This window comes from Amblyomma americanum, chromosome 2 (genome assembly GCF_052857255.1).
Source record: "Amblyomma americanum isolate KBUSLIRL-KWMA chromosome 2, ASM5285725v1, whole genome shotgun sequence".
In the NCBI taxonomy this organism is placed as follows: Eukaryota; Metazoa; Arthropoda; class Arachnida; order Ixodida; family Ixodidae; genus Amblyomma; species Amblyomma americanum.
The window spans coordinates 147,092,008-147,116,402 of record NC_135498.1 but is presented as its reverse complement, the minus strand read 5'-3'; the positions used below and the strand labels follow the sequence as shown (position 1 = coordinate 147,116,402).

Genomic DNA, 24,395 nt, shown 5'->3' with positions numbered 1-24,395 from the left:
TTCATTGCCGATTTCCCGTCTTCTTTCCGTAGAACGTTTAAGCAGTCATCCAGGCAAAATAAAAATCATATTGGCGCGAGGATTTGTAGCGCTCATTTATTTATGCTCAAAACTGACGGTATGCAGCTTTCTTACTGGTGTCTGATGAGAGATGTGAAAAGACTTATCTTGAATGATCACAACCACGTTCAGCTGCTTCTAGGTTGTACGAGAATATCGTAGACGCTATTCGCACCTTATCCGCAAATTTCTCTGTCTGGTTTAAATTGAGCACGGGTCAAAGCAGCAATGATTCTGTGCTTCGACGACCACCGAGCACGCTTGTTGCTAGCGCTACTGCCCGTCGTTCCTTTCTTTATTAGTATGTCTTGGATTCACAATGCAACGAACAACTCGACGACGGCGATAGCAAATATCATGCTCCACAGTAGTCGGTGCACAGAATCAAAGCCCCTCTTGGTCACACTCTATTTGAAGCACGCAACGAATTTTCTAGATAAGGTGCGAAATGCATTGACGATAATCGCATACAACCTAGAAACTGGGGTGCGTGGTTGCAATCACTCGAGGTAAGGCGATCACATGTCTCATCAAAAATAAAGTGATAAAGCCACAAGCCCACCCCTCGCTTAAAAAAGCATAGACCAGATACTTCACAGTACAAAGTGTTGTAGCCGAGAGCGAAGAGGCAGAGCCGTGGTAACGAGCAACGAGACGATTTATTGGCATTCCCGTGCCGGGCCGAGAATGTACTATGGCCAAGGTAGATGCTATGGCCGCGGAAAGCAGCGCTTATATAGCGCTGAGAGACGCGCTATCAATGTGATGTCACAAGCGCTTCGCACGACCCCACACTCCTTCCCACACTGCTTCCCACACTGCTTATGGGCTGTACCAATCGGGAGGTTTCCTTGCACGAGCACTGCCTCGAAAAGTCTGTGCCCATTGAGGGGATGCCGGTCTTCGAAGAGGAGATGGCGGTGCAAAATCTTGGCGTGGACTGGCATTCCGCTGACACGCGGGAGCCGAGTCTTCGAGTCGCTCGGGCGATGCTGCCGCAGGGCTCTTAGACTCCATCACGGGAACAGGAGGCCTCGCAGCAGACGCCTCCAGCACAGGACCTGAAATTGAACTTGGCCCCAAACAGGGAGGCTCACGGTGCCCTTGTTCGTCACTGTCAAAAAAGCACAGACGTTAATTGTCTGCATGCACGAATCTGTTCCCGAGTCCTACCCGCACAATGCACGTAACGGCACTGCACCTTTTTCAATGACCCCAGGCAACCAGCTGCCCTCACCCGGACAAAGGCCTTAGACCAGAACCCTTTCGCCCTCTTCAAATAACCTCCATGGCCCTCTTTCTTCACCGGCTTGGCGCTTAACTTTGGACAAATGTTTTTCTATACGTCTCTCCAGGTCTGGCTGTAGCAGAGATAGGCTAGTGCGGTGTCTCCCCCAAAGGAACAGTTCGACTGGCGTTTGCTTCGTTGTGGTAGGGGTGTTTCGGTACCTGAACAGGAACATGTCAATGCAGTGTTGTAGGGTCTTACTGATTCCCGATGACCTTTCGTCCAGAAGCTGTTACAGAAGATCCAATTTAACCGTCTGGACGCACCTCTCGGCGCTTCCATTTGACGGCGGGTGGTACGGAGGCGTCCTGGTATGACGGACTCCGTTTTTCAGCAGAAAGTCTGTGAAGTTCTTTGCAGTGAGCTGTGGCCCGTTGTCCGTAACTACCTTGTGCGGCAGACCATATGTTGCAAACACACTGCGCAGCTTTTCAATAGTCCTCTCTGTCGTTGCTGAATTCATCACGAACACTTCCACCCATTTCAAGTGTGCATCCAGCAACACTAACACCCACTGGTTGTTTGTGAATGTGAAATCTAGGTGGATTCGCTGCTATTTGCGACTAGGCCAACCCCAAGTTTGTAGTGGGGCCTTCGGCAAAGCATTCTGCGTCAAGTGGCAAGTGCAGCAACCTTTAACACCACACTCAATGTTTTGGGTTAACTGAGACCACCAGACATAGCTACGCGCGAGAATTTTCATACGCGTAACTTTAGGGTGACCTTCGAGCAAAAGTGACAATTTTTTTGAAAGCAGTGGGGAACAATCACACGATTTCTCCACGTAACGCACTGCTGGTCTACGGACAGTTCATGCCGACGAACAAAGTACGGGGACAATTTACTGTCAGCTACATGTGTAGGCCAAACACCCATCGTGTACATCAACACTTTAGATAGCACTTTATCCGTGCTCGTTTCCTTCCTAATCGCGTCCGCAGACAAGAGAAGTTCATTGACAATCGAGAAAAAACGTACGTAATCTGAGACATCTTGATCATTCGCCAACGGCAAGCGCGAAAGTGCGTCAGCGTTTCCAACATCGTTGCTCTTACGATACACCCATTTTAATTGTACGCCGCTAGGATCAAAGCCCAGCGTTGCATGCGTGCCGCTGACATTACTGGAACGGGCTTGCCTTGCGCCAGAAGGGCAGCTAATGGCTGGCGACCTGAATAAATTATGAAGCTACGCCCAAACAGGTGCTTGCGAAACTTCTTCAACCCAAATACCACGGCGAGAGCCTCTTTTTCAATGTGAGCATAACCTTGATCTGGTTTGCTCAGCGCCCTAGGCGCATATGCAATTGGCTTTTCCTCTCTACCAAACTTATCAAAGAGAATGGCGCCAACGCCATACGTGGATGCGTCACACAAGCCCTATCGCTTTGTTGGGGTCGTATTATGTCAAAACATTATCTTTGGTTAGCCACGTTTTACTTTCCTGAAACACTTGCTCTGCCTCATGCGACCACTTAGAGCCTTTTCTTGGTTTACAATATCGTACAATGGCCTCAGCCTTGCAGCCATGTTGGGAAAAAAACTTTCTATAAAAGTTAATCAAACCCAGGTAGGCTCGCAACTGTGCCTCATGCTGTGCGGCCAGCGCCTCCGTTATCACCTTCACTTTTTCATCTGACGCGCGTATGCCCTTTTCGTCAAGAATGTGCCCCAACTACAAGACGGACGTTTGAAATAGCTTGCACTTTTCTTTATTCATTCTTATGCCTCTGTCCTAAAACCGTGACAGCACACTTTCTACTTTATCAAAACAATCATCAAATATAGCCCCTTCTGTCAGCACGTCTTCCAGATAGCACACTACACGATCAAGTCCCTTCAACACGGCATCCATGACTGCTTGAAAGATTGAAGGTGCACTCGTAATGCCATTGTATAAAAGCGTTTACTTGAACAATCCCTGGTGTATGTTGACCACGACTAGCGACTGCGCCTGCGGATGCAACTGCAGCTGCTAATATGCAGTAGACAAATCAAGCAGCGTAAAATATTTACTTCCTGAAGTTTTTGCAAACAGATCCTTCATAACGGGAAGGGGGTAGTGTTCGTTATTAGGCATGCATTTAGCGTCACTTTGAAACCCGCACACACCCTGATCTGGTTGTTCGGTTTAGGCACGACAACTTGTGCTGTCACCCACTCACTCTGTTTGACTGGTACTAACACTCCTTCCTTCACAAGATTCTACAATTCTGAAGACAGTGCTTCCCTAATCGCAAATGGCACTGGTCACGCTTTACAAAAAACTGGTGTACTATCATCTTTCAGCAACAATTTAATGACGCTGTTCTCTATCAGGCGTTTTGACAACAGTGAAGGCGGACAGGCGGGTGCAGGTGGAGGATTATTCAGGGAAGTGCATGGTAGATGCGATGGCCAAAGCCCAGGAGGTTGTAGGAGACAACATGGATGGCGAACATCTTGTCGTTGTCCATTCTGGTCTCAACGATGTGCTGAAGAGGAAGAGCCAGAATCTCGAAAAGCAATTAGAAGTGGGGACGTGTAGGCTTAGAGATGCCTCTGGGAGTGTGCATGTGACCATATGCACAATCCCAGAGGTCGAGAGGCAGTCTAGCGAAATAGAAAGGAGGTTTATTAGACAAAAACATAGTCCCAGCAAGGCCAGCAGAGCATGCGCCAACGCCGTATCACAACTCACAGCGCATAGGGCACGCAAGATACACCTCTACCGTGACCGGCCTAGAAAGGAGGGTCGTTGAGGCTAACCATGTAGTTAGGTTAATGAGTCGACGATTAGGATACGGGGTAATGGAAGTAAACAGGGAAGTGTACGAGGCCCGCCCCCACCCTAATGCACGGGATGGCATTCACAACGGTGGTGTCACTGGCAAGAGGTTGGGTAGTAGGATAGGTCGCCAGGCAACAGCTTTTTTGGGGGGACCCAGAGCTTTGAGGGAACCAGAGTAGAGAAGTATGACCCAAGGTCAATGAGGCGATAGAACCATAGGAGAAAAAATAGACACAAGCGCCAGGGCCAAGTTAATTCAGATATAAGTTTCATAAACATGCAAGGTGGCAGGAATAGACTGAAATGGGAGGAAACAGAAGAACAATTAAAGCAGGAGGAATTAATGGTATATGGTTTAGTGGAACCGCATCTTAGAGGCATGGAGCAACCACCCTGTAACCAAGATTACGCATGGAATATTGCAATAGAACAGAGGGCAGCAGAAAAGGGGGTGGAATTGGGGCATTAATAATAATAATAATAATAATAATAATAATAATAATAATAATAATAATAATAATAATAATAATAATAATAATAATAATAATAATAATAATAATAATAATAATAATATAATAATAATAATAATAATAATAATAATAATAATAATAATAATAATAATAATAATAATAATTGGTTTTGAGGGGAAGGAAATGCCGCAGTTTCTGTCTGATATATCGTTGGACACCTTAACCGCGCCGTAAGAGAAGGGATAAGGGAGGGAGTGAAAGAAGAAAGGAAGAAAGAGGTGCCGTAGTGGAGGGCTCCGGAATAATTTCTTCGGCCACCTGGGGATCTTTAACATGCACTGACATCGCACAGCACACGGGCGCCTTAGCGTTTTGCCTCCATCAAAACGCAGCCGCCGCGCTCGGGTTCGAACCCGGGAGCTCCGAATTAGTAGTGTAGCGTACTAACCACTGAGCCACCGCGGCGGGTAAAGCATTTATTAATAAAAGTAAAATTTTCAAAGGCTTGAACTGAGTTGCAAGGAACATTTATGGCTGAAAGAAAAAGTGGGAGGGGAGCAAACACTCCTTGGCTTTGTATGCCTGTGGACAGGAGCTAATTCCAAAGAGGAAAGCAAGAAAATGTTAGAATGTATTGCATGCGACATTGATGAGCTAGGAGGACAGGGCGAGACAATTATATTAGGCGACATGAATGCACACATAGAAAACCTGGATGGGTACGTAGATTCGACAGGACGCATGCTGCTGGATATATGTGACAGGCATGATTTAATTGTATGCAACAGCACCGATAAGTGTGAACGGCTCATAACATGGGAGGCGAGTAGTCTGCACTCGACTATAGATTAAGCTCTAATGTAACAGGCGATGCAGATTAGATTAGGGATAATGAGCATAGATGAACATGGTTCCAGAAATACAGGTAGTGACCAAAAACGTATCAAGTTTAGTTTCAGAAGAAAAACCAATGTAGGACTGAAGCGAGATGAACAATCAGAGGAGGTTTTACTGAGAAAAGCAATTGGAAGCAGCAGCCAAACAAACTGAGAAAGTACTTTTTGAGAATAATGAAACAGAATGGACTTATACCAAATTAACTCGATTACTCCAGCTAGAGGTAGCTAAGATAGGAGTCAAGCCAAAAGGGAAAAGACGCAAGCCCAAGAGTTGGTGGCATGAGGAGGTCAAGGTGGCGACAGAGAAACGTCAGGAAGTGTGCAGGGAACACAGATATTCCAAGAACAGGGGGGAACCAGAAGCTGAAGTAGAGAGAAAATGGGATACCACCATAAAGTGCAGACGGGAAGCATCCGATTTGATTTATGAAAAAATTAGGAGAAAGGGCGTCCAATGCATGTCAAAATAAATAAAAAGGATAGAAAAGCAGCACATAAAAACTTGAAACATCTAACTACAATGAGTAATAAGACAAGACCAGAGCAAAGGTTTATTGTTACAGATCAGAGTATTCGACTAGAAGAGGATGAACCAATGAAACACATAGGAACAAGGATGACAGAAAAATTTAAAGAAAGTGTTGCACATAATTTTTCGAAAAAGGAAAGACCGGTTACTGCAATTGCTTCACTTGAGCAAATAAAGTGGGAAAGGGCAGAGAAGAAGGTTCCTAGTGGCACGTCAACAGGAGCAGATGGTATTCTGATTATGTTAATAAAGAGGCTAGGACCGAAATCCAAGCAAACATTAATACAGGTAGTGAATAAAATGATAGTGGATGGCGAAGTCCTCGATGAAAGGAGATTGAGTAGAATTAACATGATAGATAAGGAAAAGGGGGACAAAGCTGGTGCAACTACCGTCCCATACAGCGATATCTGTGGTTTACAGGGTGGTGATGCAGATTATAAAGGACTGGCTGCAGGCTTGCGTGGAGAACGACGGTGTGCTAGAGGAACTACAAAATTGGTTCCGAAAACAAAGGAGGTTGGAGGAAAATCTGTTTTCATTGACGCAATGATTGAACATTGCTGAAAAGGAACACAGGCCCCTATGGCTAGCATTTCTGGATATTAGGGGAGCCTATGACAACGTTATTCAAGAGTATTTGGGGGACATACTGGGAACATTGGCTGCGGAAGATGGAGTAATGAATCTTTTAATAATAATAATAATAACAATCGGTTTTGGGGGAAAGGAAATGGCGCAGTATCTGTCTCATATATCGTTGGACACCTGAACCGCGCCGTAAGGGAAGGAATAAAGGAGGGAGTGAAAGAAGAAAGGAAGAATGAGGTGCCGTAGTGGAGGGCTCCGGAATAATTTCGACCACCTGGGGATCTTTAACGTGCACTGACATCGCACAGCACACGGGCGCCTTAGCGTTTTTCCTCCATAAAAACGCAGCCGCCGTGGTCGGGTTCGAACCCGGGAACTCCGGATCAGTAGTCGAGCGCCCTAACCACTGAGCCACCGCGGCGGGGCATCTTTTAAAAGATATATATAAATTTAACAGAGTGTTATAAAATGGGAAAAAATGTATCAGGGCCAATAGAGAGAGCGGGGGTTTAGGCAAGGATGTCCTCTGTCTCCTGTGTTATTCATGTTGTACCTGCAAAGGTTAGAGACCAAACCAGAGAGGAGCGGACAAGGCTCCAACCTTTCTTTTTTCAAGCAAGGGGAATGGATTAAACAGTCATTACCGGTTTTAATATACGCGGAAGATACAGTGCTAATGGCTGACAAGGAAGATTTGCAGAAGTTGATAGGCATTTGTGGTACAGAGGGAGATAGATGAGGTTTCAAATTAAGTCAGGAAAAATCTGCAATCTGCAGTCATGATATTTAATGATGAGGGCGATGAGCCCGGAATATAGGAGTTCACGCTAGAAGTAGTGGATGAGTACAAGTATCTTAGGTTGTTGATAAATAACGGTGCTGAGTATCTGAGAGAGCATGAAAAATATGTAATGAAGAAAGCTAGTAGGAATGCAGCTGTCATGAAAAATAGGGCACTGTGGAATTGCAATAGGTATGAAGTGGTAAGAGGGATCTGGAAAGAGGTTATAGTTCCTAGCCTGACTTTCGATAATGCGGTCCTGTGCATGAGATCAGATGTTCAAGCAAGCTTAGAAATCAAACAATGTGGCATAGGGAGGTTAGATTTGGGAGCACATGGCAGTACACCAAATCAGGGGGTACCGGGTGATAAGGGATGGGCGTCGTTTCGGAGCAGAAAAGCTAGCAGTAAGATAGCTTTGAGGGGCGTTTGAAAAAAAATGGGGGAAAAGCAGTGGGCTAGGAAAAAGAATGCAGCGCGAAAAAAACAAGGACGAACAGAAGTGGACAGGACAGGGCGCTGACTACCAACACATTTAATCAGAAAGATGAGCAGCTTATATAACGCAGTCCAACACCCACGTGACCAAGTAAATAGCAAGCGCGTTCAACTATCTAATACAAAAAAAAACAAAACGAAGTACACAATATCAAAGTGATACATATCTGGGTAACGCAAAGTCAGCCAAGACCCGATAAAACCGAGAGGACCACGACGAACCATAAGGTGCACGCATGGAAAATGAACAGTCAGCGACCTTTGCCGCCAATGCAGCACGAGGCAAAACGAAGACGACAATAACAAAATAGTCACCGAACAATATGTAAAAGTCGAAGCTAAAAGCAGGGTCGGGGCCAAACGCATAACAAAACAATACAAAACGCAACGCAAAAGCTGAGTCAACCGTTCACAGTCAAACTGAGTCAAAAAAGTTGAAAGTTCTCTAGAACAAGAATTAAAAGCAGACGTGTCCACTTCTGTTCGTCCTTGTTTTTTTCGCGCTGCATTCTTTTACCATGTTCACTGAACAACAAGCCCAAACAGCCGCTTTAGTGGCTAGGAAAGTTTTCAGATACCTGTACATAAAAATATTGACACGAAATTAAGAAAGCGAACTAGAACATTGACAAGCATATATCTGGACAGCAGTAGAGGATAAAATCAGCAATTATCATTTAAGAAAAAGGTAAAAAAAAACAGAGAGCTCTGAGAAAGACAGGGATGCTGATGAAATTGGAACTGGGAACACACAGGATTTTTAAGCAGAAAATTGCCAAAGAAAATATCTATAATAATTGTAGGGGAAGCTCTTTGTTGTTTGAGGCCAGGACGGGAGTTTTGCGGAATAAGAAATATAGAGTGGGTACCACAAGATAGACACGGTGTGTGTTGGTGCGGAGAGGAGGAGGAAACGGCTGAACACTTGATACTTTTCTGTAAAGGGCCTCACCCTACAGTGGAAAGCAGCGGGGCTGATTTATCCAGGGCATTGGGGTTTAAGGACAGTGAAGGGAAGGTGGATTTTAAGCGGGTAGAAGTAACCAAGCGTAGGTTATCTTATTGGTACCTAAAATCAAGACAAGAGTAAAATTTCACAAGTCATGGCTAGGTAGCATGAACCACCGCCTGATTTAAAGGGTTCAGCCTTGTCAATTCATCCATCCATCATTTCCTAGCGTAGGCTCAAAAATCTGGGCGCACTTTTCAAGCAATGCAGATACTTTGTCCAGGCGAACCACATGCACACTATACCAGTCTAACTTAAGAGCCACCAGCCTGTAATGTCTCAACAGCACAGTGTTGGTATTCTCTTTTGTCTTCACGACAATTAACGGCAACTGCTTGTGCAGACCGTTGTGCTTTACCGAGACGGTTGGCTTCCCCGTTACCGGCAGCGGTGTGCCTCCGTGAGTTTTCAGATTTAGGCTGCATGGCTCTTTGGGCAGGGTGAGCCAGTGTTTCTTGTATAGCGCTTCTGGTACAACTGATACAGACGCTCCTGTGTCAATCTGTATGCGAACATTTTTCTGCTTAATCTTCAGAGAAATTTCGTAAGGTTTGGTGCACCCCTCACATGAGTAAGTATTGTTCAGAACCAGTTCATGTGTATCGCTGTCGTCAGCCATGGCGTTCGCAGAGTCTGTACTTCTGTACCTGCACATCTTCGCTAAGTGTCCAACACGGTTACACAACCGACAATGATACTTCCGAAATTTGCTGGTAGACGCTTCATGCTCTGAGCCGCATCGGAAACAGTCCAGCGATTTCGTCGCATTTGCTCCACCGGGCACCGTAGCAGTTTTTTCTCTACTACGCGGTAAGCGTTTTCCGGCGTCTTGCTTTCGGTGAAGAACGCTGACGATCCCTTGCCTCACGTTTGGCTGAAACTCCTGGCTTTCCTTGCGGGCCGACTCGATATTCCTCGCGATATCGCAGGCAGTTTAAAACTTTAGCTTGCTCTCCTTCGGCAATTCCGCTTGCGTTTCTTCGTAACAGAGCCCGGCTACAAAACGGTCGCGAAGAGCCTCGTCCAGAAATGTTTCGAAGTCGCAGGACGCCGCCAACCACTTCAACTCTATCGCGAATGCTGCTGCTGTTTCGCCTTCTTGCCGCAAACGCCGGTTAAATTTGAACCGCTCTACAATTACAGAGGGTTTTGTACATACTGCTCTCGGAGGGTTTGCGCTAGCTGTTTGTGTGTCTTGCTTTCCGGCTTCTCCAGTTCCAGCAAAGTTTTTAGAGTCTTGTAGGCTTTCTTCCCAATTGCGTTATGAACACTAATACGTTCAATTCGTCGCTAACCTTAGAAGCCTTAAAGAAGTGGTCGAATCTCTCCACGTTGGACTCGATATCTTCGCCGCCGTCTTCGATGAACTGATCGAACCTTCCACTCATCGCCACCCTGCCAGTCTCCTCGCAGCACGCTCCGGGATCGCTGCTAGTGGTTTCTTGACCCAACGGGATTGTGATCCCATCCTCGTCGCCAGTATGTTGTAGCCGAGAGCGATGAGGCAGAGCCAGGGAACGAGCAACGTAGACTCTTTATTGGCACGCCCGTGCCGGGTCGAGAATGAACTATGCCCGCGGAACGCAGCACTTGTATAGCGCTGAGAGGCGCACTATCGATGTGACGTCACACGCGCTTCGCACGAATAGAAAGAGAGGCAAAAATAAATGCTGGTAATGCAAACAAAAGGCGTCCTTTGGCGTCATGACAAGGCTTCAGGCGCACAACGTGCACAGTTCTGGACGCGAACGGCGCCGCTAAAATGCTGCGAATTCATCGGGGACAACCTCGTAGTGAAGTTATCCGACTAGGCGAAGAATCTTCTACGGCCGAAGTAGAGGCACAAAAGTTGTTTACTAAACCCGCGGCAAAGAATGGCCGTCCACCCCCAGACATGGTCCCCGGGTTTGTATTTCGTGTAGCTTGGGCGTGTGACGTCGGCGTAGAAAGAAAAAGGAACAAACATGCCAACATGACATATATCGATAAAACTGAACATAGCATATTCTTTAAACATAGATAAAAAGCATGGCAGTGCCGCAAAACCAGTGTCAGCAGACAAGCTCTTGCATCATCTTTTGGTGCGGAGGAAAAATATTTAGCCAGGATTTTTCTTCAACTACAGTCCCTTACTTTTCAAGAAAAATCTTTGCAAGAAGAACTGTCGTATGGGTCTTTTACTCATAAGCTTTTGTTATTTTTATCCCTTCCTTGAGATACATAATAAAACAGGGACAATCAAACATTTTTTCTTTTTTGGAAGTACGGACTATCCAAACATTTTGCGCTTAACCTTTTCTGCGCAGATTATCAAGGAGTAACTAAGAAAAATCAGTACCTATCAAATGTTAGCTAATGCGCCTTCATTCAAAAAGCAATAGAGATCTTTATCATAGCTTATACCGCTACTGCACACCGCGTGCCGCCACTGGGAATGCGCAGATCGCGCTGAGGGCGCTAGGTGGCTCCAAGTGCCGGCAAACTGCAGGCGCACCTCCCGCGTCGGTACCACCTTTCGCAGTGACGGCGCACGGTTAGCGGTAACATTAACATCAAACACTTGTTACTGCTCACAAAACGTGTGAAACCGGTAGGCCGCTAATTCCCTTTCCTTGGCAACTTGTCCGAGCTGTGTGACAGACTAACCCAAATGCCTTAAGCAAATTTGAAGGTCCAGAGGCAGCAAAGAATTTTTTGCCCCAAAAAATGCCTTTCATTCTGTTAAGATTTTTCAGAAAATAACAATCGAGTTTTTGAATCCTGGCTAGAAGTCGCTCGTTGAAATCCTCCCCTTTCTTCAAGCAGATTCCTCAAAGTTACGCCAAACATTTGGTTGGAAAGCGCTGGCTACTGAGAACACCTTGTCATCAAACTGTTTGTGAGCTGTATGTTGAAACAAGAACCCGCCGTCCAAATTGTATGTGGATAATTCACGACACTCCCCGACACAGGGTTAACTTAATAGCTAAGCGGGAAATTAAATTTGCCAGGAACAAACCGGGCTGCACGTTTTCGAATGCTGTCAAGCTCGTCAACGCAGATCTTGCTGTCAACATACCAAGCACAGCACGCGTTTTTGAAGCTAGATGTAACATTGGTCGCTAAAGCTCCTCTTTACGTGTTGTTAGAGGGGTTTGAATCTTCTGCACAGAAAGTTGAGTACGCGGCTAATTTTTGTAGGTCACGAATGAACGTGGCCATTCAAACAAATATTGCCAGAAAATATAGCGCACCAGTGCTTATAATTATGAAGAGCGATAGTATTTGTGCCGACAGGAAGTATTCTAAATGTAGTAGTCGCCTTGCATTAATAAATTGCACTATATGCATTTTGAAAGACTGGAGCCCAGACCCTGAAAACTTCAGGCAGCCTTTCCTGTGGTGAGGCAACTTTATGTCAATATGAAAGCTTCCTTAATAAGGAGCCCTCATTCATGGCTTGCTTTGCGGCTACTCTGCGTAAAGCAGCTTAGAAGCTACCTTCATGCGTCCTTTCACCGCTCCTGGCCCAGGGCGAGCGCTTCACCTCAGTGCTGCCCCACATCATGCTTACTTGTGCATGCGCCAGTAGCTGCTGCTGGCAGGCGGCGAGAACGCAGTCGCAAGAAGCGACAGTATGGGCAGGCGGAGTTGGAGGGCGCCGGAATGCTAGTATTGCTAGACAAGCTTTTCGTTTGTCTATGCTTATCGCCAAGATGAAAGTTGTGGCTGTTTTTTAGCAATCCGGAATTTTTTTACGGAGGATGCATAGCGGTGAAACAAATGATCACCAACGTACAGCGTGATACTACTGGCCACATTGTCAGACTAGCCGTTGACAAATATTAAAGAATTAAAGAACGTAAAAAGACCCCTGTGGAACACCGGAAGACACAGTAAACATGCATCGCCTTAAACGCTATTTAGCATTCTTTCAATGAGACAGGCTTATATCCAACCACTGAAATTGTCCAGGAGGGATATTCACTGCAGATGCACAGAGTTTTAGAAGTAAGACGGCATAGGATACTGAGTCAAGTGGCTAGTGAATGACTAAGAAACAGCCCTCAACTATGCCATCAAAAATTAGGGAAGAGACGATACTATGCGATAATTCCGCAAGCCAGGTATAAGAAGCAAATGTCCTAAAGTCATGTTGAGGTGAGTTAAAAATGTTTGGTGCCACTTCAGTTATTTGTCAGCCTAGTTTAAAGACAAAGAAGGTGAAACCGTCGAAAACGGACGCAGGACAAAAAAAAATGGGCGGCACTCACAGAACACAGCACTGTTGTGTGTGCGCCTCCTATTTCTTGCTCTGCGTCCGATTTCGCTGGTTCCACATTCTGTGCATTCGAAACCGAATAGCCCTCAAAATTACTCTCCTGGTTTAAATGATACGTTCTGGCGTTTTTCATTATGTCATATTAAACAAAGAGGCCAGTTTTGAGAGTTCCAGCTTTGTCGCCATTTTGGGGGATCAGGCGCGCTTTGTTGGTCTTCCAGTATGTAGCAACGCACCCTGTACTAATAATTGCAAGAAAACCCGGACAGGCTAAGGGCCCAAAATTTTGCAATAATCCGAATTCTAAGAACAATTGGAAATTTTCTTTACCTAACGGTTCTAAAATGTGGCGTTTCATCGGTGAATGGTAGCGCAAATAAGACAGCCGAACAGGAGTGAACGACCACAGCGTAAAATAGAAACGTTTCCGACGAACGGCCGGCTCTCAGTCAGCGCAGAAAGAACTCCGGACAGAGACTCGAGGAATGCCACGTCATGTGCTACCGGACCGTTGTAAGTTTATGATTGCTTGGTCCTTCCTCTGCAGGGACAGGTGGTGTGGTCACCCTAACCGTGGAAGCGGAGAAAGCCCAAGCTGTTTGCATCTCACATGAAGATGTTGAAAGGCTGGCCCATATTGGAGTGCAGGTAAGCATAAACATCCATATAAGGCTCGACTGCCCATGTCAAGATCCCTGGGCATTTCGAGGGAGACACAATCCAAAACCGCCTTTGGCATGAATGAATTGGATGGGTCACAGGAAACGGACTCTGATGGTGCCATATACTATAAGCTGTCAATTTTTAATTGTTCATTTCACGACCACTCGGTCCTCTGTCAGTGGCCATTCAGATATACCCACGGCTTTCAAGAGTCTGTGGGAATCGACCCGGCCATTTGGTGGCTTGCGAGCGAGCCTCACCATTGGCTTCATATCGCAGCCAGTGGCAGCCAGAGGTCAGCTCCGGTTGCATGCTGTTTACAGAGCGCTGCGATGCACCTCACCGTTGGCTGCATGTTGTATCCAGTTACATCGAATGGATGTAACATCCATATGGGCTCGAAATGGACAACAGAAAATGGACAGCTCACAGAATACGGCGCCTGGTAAAGAAAAGGGACGGAGGACTTTCTCTTTTGTTTTCAGTGTTTTCTCCATTCCATTTGTCGTCGCTCGTTGTTACTTACAGCGGCTGCTTACACGGTGCTCCTGGGGCGCTGCGTCGGGGCTGCCTTGTTTTTAACGCGAGAGCGTCAAGGAGCTCGTGTCGCAGAAAAGCCATTGTCGTCGGCGTCGGCCGTGAGCGAAAAATCCCTCCTCCTCCTCCCCCTCGCAATGTACGCCACTGCCCCAACAGATAGCGCGCGACGCCAGCGCAAGGAAAGGAAGGGATGCCTGTCGCATATTTCGGTGGGCAGCCCGGGCCGCACCTCAAGGGAAGTAAAATGAAATGAAAATTGGTTTTATTTAAGGAAAGGAAATGAGGCCTGCCTCACATATCTCTGTGGACACCCGAACCGCGTCGTAAGGAAAGGAAAATGAAATGAAAATTGATTTTAAGGAAAGGAAGTGACGCGTCTGACATATCTCTCGTTCGGGCGCAGGGCGGCCGTGCGGGCACGCAGGAATCATGCGGTGAGCGGCGAACAACGCGGCGCACATCCAAAGCGCGTTCACCACGAAGCTTGCGGCTTGCTGCCCGTTCGTTCCGCGCGGAAGCTATGCTGGCATTCGTGGCATCGGGATTGTCGAGAACGATGTGCCGACGAACTACGACTGTAACTTGAGTCCCGCGCGTTTCGGCAAGGCGCCTGGCAGCGCTTCTACGTGGCTTGGCACTCCGCGCGTCCGTTTCACCGTGCGTAGCATGCAGAGCGATTTGTCTAACGGTCACGCGTCGCGCCGAACGGGCGATGGCGTTCCGTGGACTCCCTGGCAGTGCTGCAACACGCGATCGCGTTCCACTCTTAAAGGCGAAGCTTAAGCGTCCTCCAATTTTTCCTGAATAATACTCGCCCTCTGCTCCTGTCTCCCTTATCTACTTGCCATGCTCTGCACCTGTCTTAGCTCGCAATATATTTTCGCATCGAAACGCACTTCAGAACAGTGCATCCCGTAGAAAAAATTCAGCGGGAGAAAACGGGGCTTGAAGTACAGCTTTTCTTGTATCATGAGGTAAACCTGTTGATAGGTGCTCGAGACGGTCTCAGATTCACTTACAGTTTGGAGCAAAGCTAGACACCACCGTGGCTTCGTGGCTGCGGACGGCAGCGTACCAAGTAAAAAGCACACTAAAAAATTGGCAGTTACCTAGCTGAGCTATGCCGAGATATACGTAGCGAAAGCAGCAGCGGCGCGGTTCAGGTGTCTGCCGGTATTGAGACAGCTACTGCGCCATTCCCTTTCCCCCAAAAGCACATTTTCATAAAACGCCAGTGCATTTTCATGCGTTCAGTGGAACGCTAGGTGTGACCCATGCGGCACCAGCCGTGGAGACCGACACCAGAACTGCGGCCGTAAGAGAAGGAAAATGAAATGGAAATTGGTTTTAAGGAAAGGATATTACACATGTCTCGCAGAGGTCACGGTGGCATCGCATGCGCAGTTCATGAAAGTGGGTTCTGCAGCGGCGGTTCTGTGGTTGGGGCGCTCGGCTACTGATCCGGAGTTCCCGGGTTTGAACTCGACCATGGCGGCTGCGTTTCGATGGAGGCGAACGCTAAGGCGCCCGTGCGCTGTGCGATGTCAGTGCACGTTAAGGATCCCCAGGTGGTTGAAATTATTGCGGTGCCCTTCACTACGGCGCCTCTTTTAAAGAGAACGCTTTTCTACGCCAGCGAGCGAGCCATTTCGGCTAGTCGCGCCGTATGCCGTATGTCGTATGCCGCGGCTGACCGAGCCGCCGTTGCCTAGCAACGCCGTAGCCGCGGTTCAACAGATGGCGCCGCCGTCGACGCCGCTGCCGTCGCCGCCCGATCCTCCAGATGTGCTCCGCTGGGGTAGAGGGAGAGGAGGTCTCCCCTCGCGGTGGGTATATATATATATATATATATATATATATATATATATATATATATATATATATATATATATATATATATATATATATCAGCAGACACGTTAAAGGAAATGAGGGGCCCGTTTGACAAATTTATGAAGGGAGCCAGCCAACAGTCACCGAAACCAAGGTGCATCAGCAACTTGACTGCTGATAGCTTAACGAGGGTCTCGGTTCTGGCAGTCTTAATGCCAAAGGTAGCATAAGAGAGCTCTCGCACAGTTTCCGCCCTCGCCGTTAGATGACGTTCTACGTCACGCTCGCGGTATTACAGGACGTGCTACGTCCGCCGCTATGGTCGAGGGTGGCGCTGGTGAACACTCTCAAGGCTCGCTTACACCCAGTAAACATAAATACCCACGAGAGCAGCAGATTGGACAGCAGTCGCCGTAGCTCAGTTGGTAAGAGCACCGGACGCGATATTCGGAGGTCGTGGGTTCGGATCCCACCGGCGGCATGGTTGTTTTTTCTGCTGCTTTATAAGTAATTTTCTTTAAGCAATTTATTAATCTAAGAATTATTATCCTACTGATAAGCATAACACATTTAAAAAAAAGAAATTAACGTTCCCCTATGCACCTTGGTTTCGGTGACTGTTGGCTTCCTTCATAAATATATATATATATATATATATATATATATATATATATATATATATATATATATATATATATATATATATATATATATATATGCGCTTCGGCTCAGTGTATTGTATAATAGTCGTTGTGGAGAGCGCGAAAGAGATGCAACCACGACAGAACGAAGCGAGGAAGAGAGAACGCGCTCAGGAGACGCCAGAAGAACGCGCCGCACGACTCGAGAAGTTTCGTAACGAGAATGCGGCTGGAATTCGTGCCGCGTCCCGGAGTGACTCTTCGACTGCGGAAGAGACCAGTTTGAGTTCTTGAAAGCGTCGGAATGAGGTGCGGCATAGACGACGTGCCGAGGAAACGAAGCTTTCGCAATTCGACTAGGTTTAACCACAGCTAAACCACCGTAATTTTTCCTTTCTTCTTTCACTTCCACATTTATCCCTTGCCTTACGGCGCGGTTCAGGTGTCCGTCGATGTGTGAGACAGATACTGCGCCATTTCCCTTCACCCAAAACAAAATTATCATAAAACGCCAGTTACATTTGTGCGTTCAGCGGAACGGTAGGTGTTATCCATGCGACGCCTGCCGTGGAGACCAACCGAAACGCGCCCGTAAGGGAATGAAATGGAAATTTGTTTTAACGAAAGGAAATGTGCTCTTTAATATTCTGTTGAGCTCATATCCTCTCCATCGACATGTACGCACTTACGTCTATGCGGACGACTTTGCGTTTATTGCGGCTGCTGCGTAAAAAGCGCATGGTTTGTTGCAGTCATATCTGAGTATACTTGAGCACTGGCTGAGCAACTTACACCTGAATTTAAATGTTAGCAAGTGCACCATCCTTGTTTTCCCTCTACTGAATCCTGTAGTGGTCTCTCTCATTTTCCACTTACAACCAATACCGCAGATTCAATCCCTAAAATAACTAGGGGTTATTTATGACGAGGAACTGACCTGGCGACGCAACATTGACCAGATCGCGGTGAAGGGGGCTCGGGCTGTGGGCATGTTGCGTAGACTGTGTAGTCACTGGTACGGCATGCGAAGAGATGCGCTATTAATGATTTACAAAATGTATGTCAGGTCAATTTTGGAATTTGGGTCTGTATTGTTTTCAGGCTCGGCTACATACAAACTTCGTCCTCTCGTCCTTTCGGAGAGGGAAGCACTTAGGATGTGCCTCGGCCTCCCAAAATTTGTGGCTACCAGTGTGCTGTACCTTGAAGCCCGCATTCCCCCTCTCTTATCTCGGCTTCAACTTTTAACTATGCAGACCTACCTGAGAATCTACGAATCTCGTTTTCTGTTGTCAGCATTTTCTGTTGTCAGCCGGCCTCCTTTTTTAGTGCCCTCTGGTCTCGTTTCCATACCCCTCAAGTAGTGTTTGTGCAATGATTACTTGAGCCTTTAGATGTGAAAATTTATTACATCCTTCCTGCGCTATGCAGAGGGCCCGCTGCCAACATTGTTTTCGATGATATTTACCCCCAAAATGCAAACCTTTTGCCACCTTGTATTCTAAAGGGTCTACTAGACGATCATCTAAGGACCCTACCTACAAATATTGCAACAGCAAACGACGCATCGCAGTGCAATGAAAAGGCAGGTGGGGGAATATTCTGTTCGCATTTAGATTGGTCCTTTTCACGGCGGCTTCCAGATTTCACCCCTATTTTTTAAGCAGAGTTTCGGGCAATAGTACTTTCTCTACGCAAGCAAGACCCCTCTATTACCGCAGTGGCAGTTATTACCGATTTTCACCTCTGTGTTCGTCCCTCGCCGCGCATCTTCACGGTCCCATTTTCAACACATTCTTGTCCCTGCTTCCTCCGCATTTGAGTCTTGTTCATTTAGTATGGGTTCCCGGACACAGCAGTGTGACAGTTAATGAGACTGCTGATACGCTCGCAAAGGCTTCCCTAATCGGCCCCGTGTTGCCAATCATCCCGTGTACAGCCTATATTACAGCATCTAGGTTTCAGGGACGTGCGATTTCAAGCATCATGCAAGACAAAACACTTGTAATGTCGGTGGATTATCAGCACCTCAGTTATTCTTGGAACTGGCAAGTTTAATTGTCGATCTCGGTAGCTTGAAGTATCTTTGACGAGGCTGCGGTGCCGTATACCTCCTCTAAATTTCTATTTACACAGGTCGGGTTTGGCGCTCTCTCCCCTTTGTGCATTTTGCAGTGAGCCTGAGTCCATTGAATATTTTTTGCTCTATTGTCGCCGATACACCTCTTCGAGAAGAAGGTTGCTGGAGACGGCCCCTTGGTCTTAGTTTAAGCAGCCCGCTCTTGCTATCATTTGGTGCCACCATATTTGGGTTCAGCCAGAGATCTGGTTGTACCCAGGTTCTAAATTTCCGGCTAGAGTCTCACCGACTGCCATGCTAAGGGTTACAAAATTTTGTTTCCTCTCAATTAGTACATTTTGACTATATAAACCTTTCCAGTCCCTGTCTTTAATATTATTATTACTAATTTTGAAATCAAAGCTTTCATCCCTTTTCTGTTCATGAGGAATAGTCCCCTGGTGTTGCTTTCCCGCGTGCTTTTCATTTCAATTACGTGAATACACGTGAATAGTCACCCAATCTTGGCCGATCCCCCAGTGTGGGTATGTGCCACCTTTTGATACGCTAACAACAACAACAACAAAGGAAATTACACATGTCTCACCTGACTCACATATGTCGGTGAACACCCTAACCGCGCCGTAAGCGAAGGAAAATGGTCATGTGCCGCTCATGTGCTGCTCCTCTCTAGTTTCGCGCATGCGCACTATCGGCCTCCCACACTCACAGCGAAGTTCTCGACTGGGTAGCGTAGTGAAGCTCTCGCTAAAAAACAGCGTTGTCCACGATTAAACATGTTTCTAGCGACGCTGTAACCTTCATTTCGCGATTGCATACCAAGTTGGCGGTTGAGACATGGTAGGCAGCGCTATTAAGTGGCTCGAAAGAAACGTTCTTATGGAATTTGCGTAATAGCAGCCTCAGAACTTAGCAGACTGTTAACATGTTGCAAAGCAGCAGTTTTTGTAGAAAAGATCCTTAGAAATATCATGGGGTTCTGGTTTTTCGCATGACAGTTACTCATCGAACAAGCTCGAAAGATGGAGGGGCACTTTTTCACGCATTATTAGGCATATTGTTGCTGCCTTCATGTTGCGTCTAAAAGAGCAAAAATTCACAGCGGATTCACGGTGCTGAAGGTGCCCGACATTTAAAGTATAACCAGGTAGCAGCTCTGGCAGGTCTGTGAGCCGAAATGCCGTTGTAACCGACGTAAAGCCTATCATCATTGCCACAGCCGCCATTGTCATGTTTAGCATGTCAAAGCTGGGGAGTCGCACAATGTGCTTACAGTCGCTTGCATCGGTGACATTCGCAAGTCCCGCAATTTTCACTCGCTTCCCCCGTGGTTATGGGGCCATGGCCTAAGCTTCCTTTAAAGGAGCCCACAAAACGCCTTCAAAGAGCTGTTATAACAATAATATTAGTAGCCCGATGAGGCGTTTTCCCGGCGTTGTTTCCTTGTCACGCCCGGTGAGGCGTAGTTTCCTGAGGTAAAGATTGTAGGCTTACAAAACGTCCCAAACGCGTGGGAATAAATGCGTTCGAATCTGAATGAGATGTAGCGCAGAACTGCCAATTGTAAATTGCGATAGCCGTCAGTAAGAAGTCGAAATGTCAATCAACACATTTAACTTTACCCTGTGCCCCGCTTCTCTTGCCATAATTTCTAAGGAACACTTGGCTTCCCCATTCCCCCCCCCCCCTTCCTTTCATACGTTCTCTCAGCTCGCCCCTCATGTTTTCTCTTCTCTTTGTTATTTTTTTTCTGTATTTCATTCCGCCATGCTGACCAATTCCTTATGTAAGTAGTTCCAGTCGACACAGCCAGTAACACCAAGCCATTTCGCAGCTGGACACACAGCCTTTTAAGCCCACGTTTGCTATCTCTCCGTGTTCCACACCCCCAGATTCCTTTCTGTTGAGCTGGGCTTTTTCTTTTCACAGTTTTGCAAGCCAACCGTTTAATCAACTTTAGCAGCCATTATGCCTGGACAAGAACTTGCCTGGCCTAATACCATTCACGCTTTACACCCTCCTCCCCCTCACCGTTTCTTCCTCCTCGGACGGATGACCCTATTTTAACCCCGCTAATTACGAGCGCTTTGCCCAGACGTAGTGAAGTCCTCTTGTCGAAATGTTGGCAAGCACCTCGAAGTTCTTCCTCGCTTGTTCAATTTGTGTTTATAAGGAACCATCTGACCAACCTCTCGGTATCATAAACACAAGCAAAGGCGTTTGTGAGAGCAGATCAATCTATTCATTGGTGTGTATGGGGAGTGGATATGCTATCGCTTTTTCACAGATGGTTAGTGATTAAGAGGCATCTTTGGAGTAATGATTTCGCTGACCTCGGGCTCGACCGCTCGTCTATAGACAAACAGCGAATGTTATACATCAGTGTTCTCCGCAAAGTAACCACGACCCGAGGCTCCTTTTGTCTGGCTCCCCGTTCATTCCTTCTTCGCTCAAACCGTCCACCCTGGCGAGTTAGTCACCATGGCTCTCCGATCGTCAGGTGGAAGCCGCAGATTCGATCCCGTCCGCGGCGGGCGCACTTCGATGAAAGATAAATGCGAAAACTCCTGTGAACAGAGCTTTTCTTGCGCCATATAGAGCCTTAGGTTGTCGAAATTAATCTCTTCAGCAATGCACAGATTCGTAGGCAATGGTGTTGCTTTGCCACATGAACGTAAGGCAATGAATAAGTCCCTTTGCTTCAACCCAGATCCGCGGCAGATCGTCTGTCTCCTCAGTCGGTGCCGACGCGTAGCAGGCTAGAAAAGCCTTCTTGATTTGGTCCGACACACGGTGCTAAAGAAATTTTTTCTTGCTTTCTTCTTTTACACGACAGTGCTGAAATAAATAAAGCGGCTGTATACTAAGCTCTGTAGCTATACGGCTCAAGTATCCCTTGGCGCGAAAGCAATAAGTTTTAGACTAATCAGTAACAAGAAATCAATTTTATAATCCTCTTGTCTCATTCCAATGCTTGCTTTTACACAGATCGAAAAGACTTACACCACACCTCAGGACATTGAATGGGCAATCAGAGAAAACAATTTCTTCATGCTTCAGGTAAGCTTCTGATTATTTCCAGAAGATATTTGGTGGTAGTAAGATTTAAGGGCGCCGGAAGGTCGAATCCGGGAAGCAAGATTTTTTTTAAGACAACGGTTCTTTCACGTGCTCGGAAATGCGTCTGTCATGAGTGAAGGGCACGGTGCTCCACCTTGGCGAGATAGGACAACAACTTAGCCATTTCTCGCATTACGCTTCAATTTCTGCACCTCGACAAGTTGACGCGGAGCGCCGGTACTCGCAGTCAAGTTATGCAGCGTCGATTTTAAAAAGCATGGCGCCTTGAAGGCGGAATCGCTTACCAGGGGACGAGGAAGACGAACGTGGCTCTGAATAAATCGAAGCTACACGCCGATAAATGAGTGGCGAGGACGTAAAGCGGCAGACTAGAGAGACGCAGCGGAAAAAAAGGACGACGACCACTAGTTACCGAAAGGAGGTGCTGGTAATAGATAGCCGAAGCAGGCGCGAAGTGGCCACAGCCTGCAACCGGCGCGGAATCAAGCCGTCATCAATACGAAGTTGGTACAATTTCGTCAATCTCTTATAAGTGCTATTTGCGACATTTGCAACACAACAGCAGCTGAGGCTAATATAATGCTTCACTTCAAATTGTCGTCCTTTTTCATTAGAATAAAAACAAGTCATATGTAATACGTCGTTTTACCGAACAGTAGTGTAGTTGTATTTTGAATTTGTCTTTGCCGCGTTTTTCTTGTGGCGGGTTTGTTTATGGTCATTGCTTCATTCAGGTATCCGATGGAACTGTTACGCGAGTGTTTGATGCATTTGCAGTATTGTTGCCTCAAACATTATCCACATCCTGTGTGAAAACGACATGCGCTGCGAAGCTCTCACACTTTTATTAAAGCATTCTTGAAGAGCTCATACAAAAACTGCTGTGTAAAGGGGGTGGGGATCCAGTCAAGCTTCCCTCAAAGCAACTTTTTCCCGCTTTACGCAATTTAATCTTTGTAAAATTGAAAAATTAAAAATTGACTTGAATTCTATACATATCGAGCAAGCAGTAAGTTCAGTTCCACTTCATAAATACGTTCCGTTCCATTCACGTTCCGTACTGCAGTGTCGACCAGTCACAACCATCTTCAGGGAATCCGACTGCGAGATGATCCATGAATTTGACAACGGCCTGAAGTCTGGGAAAGAAATTCTGAGCAAGGCTAACTTGGCGTAAGGCTTCCTAGTTCCTGTTACTTTGTTTAGCAGCTTGTGTTAATGACCTTCAAATGGTTTGCGATTTCGAGCTTCTCTGTAAGATTTTTCTTACTTTCGTAGGCTAGAGAATTTACTCCAATGCCTTTTCATTTTGTATATTTAACTCTTGTAAAAACGGAATATCTTTGAACCAACCTCTATTGACTTGTCCGCTCTCCTAAAGCTAACTTTTCAAGGCGTTTTGACAATGGTTTCTTCGTTTTTCGCAGTGCATTGAGGTTACACGGAATACAAAAAGACGGAACAAGGAAAACTCACTTAGACAATGCGCGATAACACAACTTACAAAGCAGCGCGCACAAACGAAAACGCTATACAAGCTAGTGCCCAGTAGCAGAGTTATTCATAGTGCTTCAGTCACCAAAACAGCTTGTGTTAACATGACAGCTAGAGTATCTACTTTTATGGTAGCATTTCTTGTGCTATTTTGTACTTAACGTTTGTCGTTATATTCAAAAGGAATATGGTACGGTGAGTAACACCTGGGTTTAAAAAGCGCACAGATGATTCCAACTCTTCCTTCTTTTTCTAGCGAAGTGCTTCCAGGGGCAACGTCGCCGCTCAGTTTATCTTTTTTGCGTGTACCCTTCGAAGGATATTGTCGGGTAAGTGCACTTTATGTACACCGCACTCTTTTGGACTGCTAGCAGACAATATTAATTACCCGTGTTAAGCCTTTTCTCTCCGTTGACGCACATGCAGTGCCAGGCGCTGCCATCCTACTTAAACAAGCTTCCTTATCTCGAACCTTAGCTCTCTAAGGCTCCTCGTTCTGTTCTATTCACTTCGTGTCCTATGTTGTCCTATTGCTACGCTGCACAGTCGCGAAGCGAAGATGTTGTGTCGCTGGGCAGTCGACGATGACAAGGACGCTGCCACTCGTGCTTGATTTACCCGTTTTCTGGTGTGTCTTTTGTGTACGGCCTATCGTTCCTGCTGCTGAATTAACCTCGTAATATTTGGTGAAGCTTGCGGGGTATCTTCGACACCCTGGTCCTGGAGCTTCGGCATCCATCGTCATCTGTCATTTAGTCCTGTCTTCACCTGTTTGCCGTGTCATTTAACATTATTAACAGACGGTCACTAAACTGCTGAGCGCTGTTTAGGTCTTGCGTCACTTATTGTCTTTACTGGGGTTAGTAGTATGGTCATCTCGCTGAAAAAGCCGTGAGGTCACTGTGTAC

At 46.5% G+C, this 24,395-nt stretch overlaps 1 protein-coding gene and 1 pseudogene across 2 annotated transcripts in view; one reads left to right on the top strand and one right to left on the bottom strand.

Moving 5' to 3' along the window:
• LOC144121877 (rifampicin phosphotransferase-like) overlaps positions 1-24,395 on the top strand; it is a 145,248-nt gene that overhangs the window by 54,788 nt on the left and 66,065 nt on the right. For both annotated transcript variants that reach the window (XM_077655296.1, XM_077655297.1), the window contains exons 20-23: positions 13,703-13,803; positions 21,901-21,972; positions 23,060-23,166; positions 23,744-23,816. In XM_077655296.1, coding sequence (XP_077511422.1) covers positions 13,703-13,803; positions 21,901-21,972; positions 23,060-23,166; positions 23,744-23,816 — 353 coding nt within the window. The remainder of the gene's footprint in view (positions 1-13,702; positions 13,804-21,900; positions 21,973-23,059; positions 23,167-23,743; positions 23,817-24,395) is intronic.
• LOC144118986 (uncharacterized) lies at positions 7,149-12,441 on the bottom strand (annotated as a pseudogene).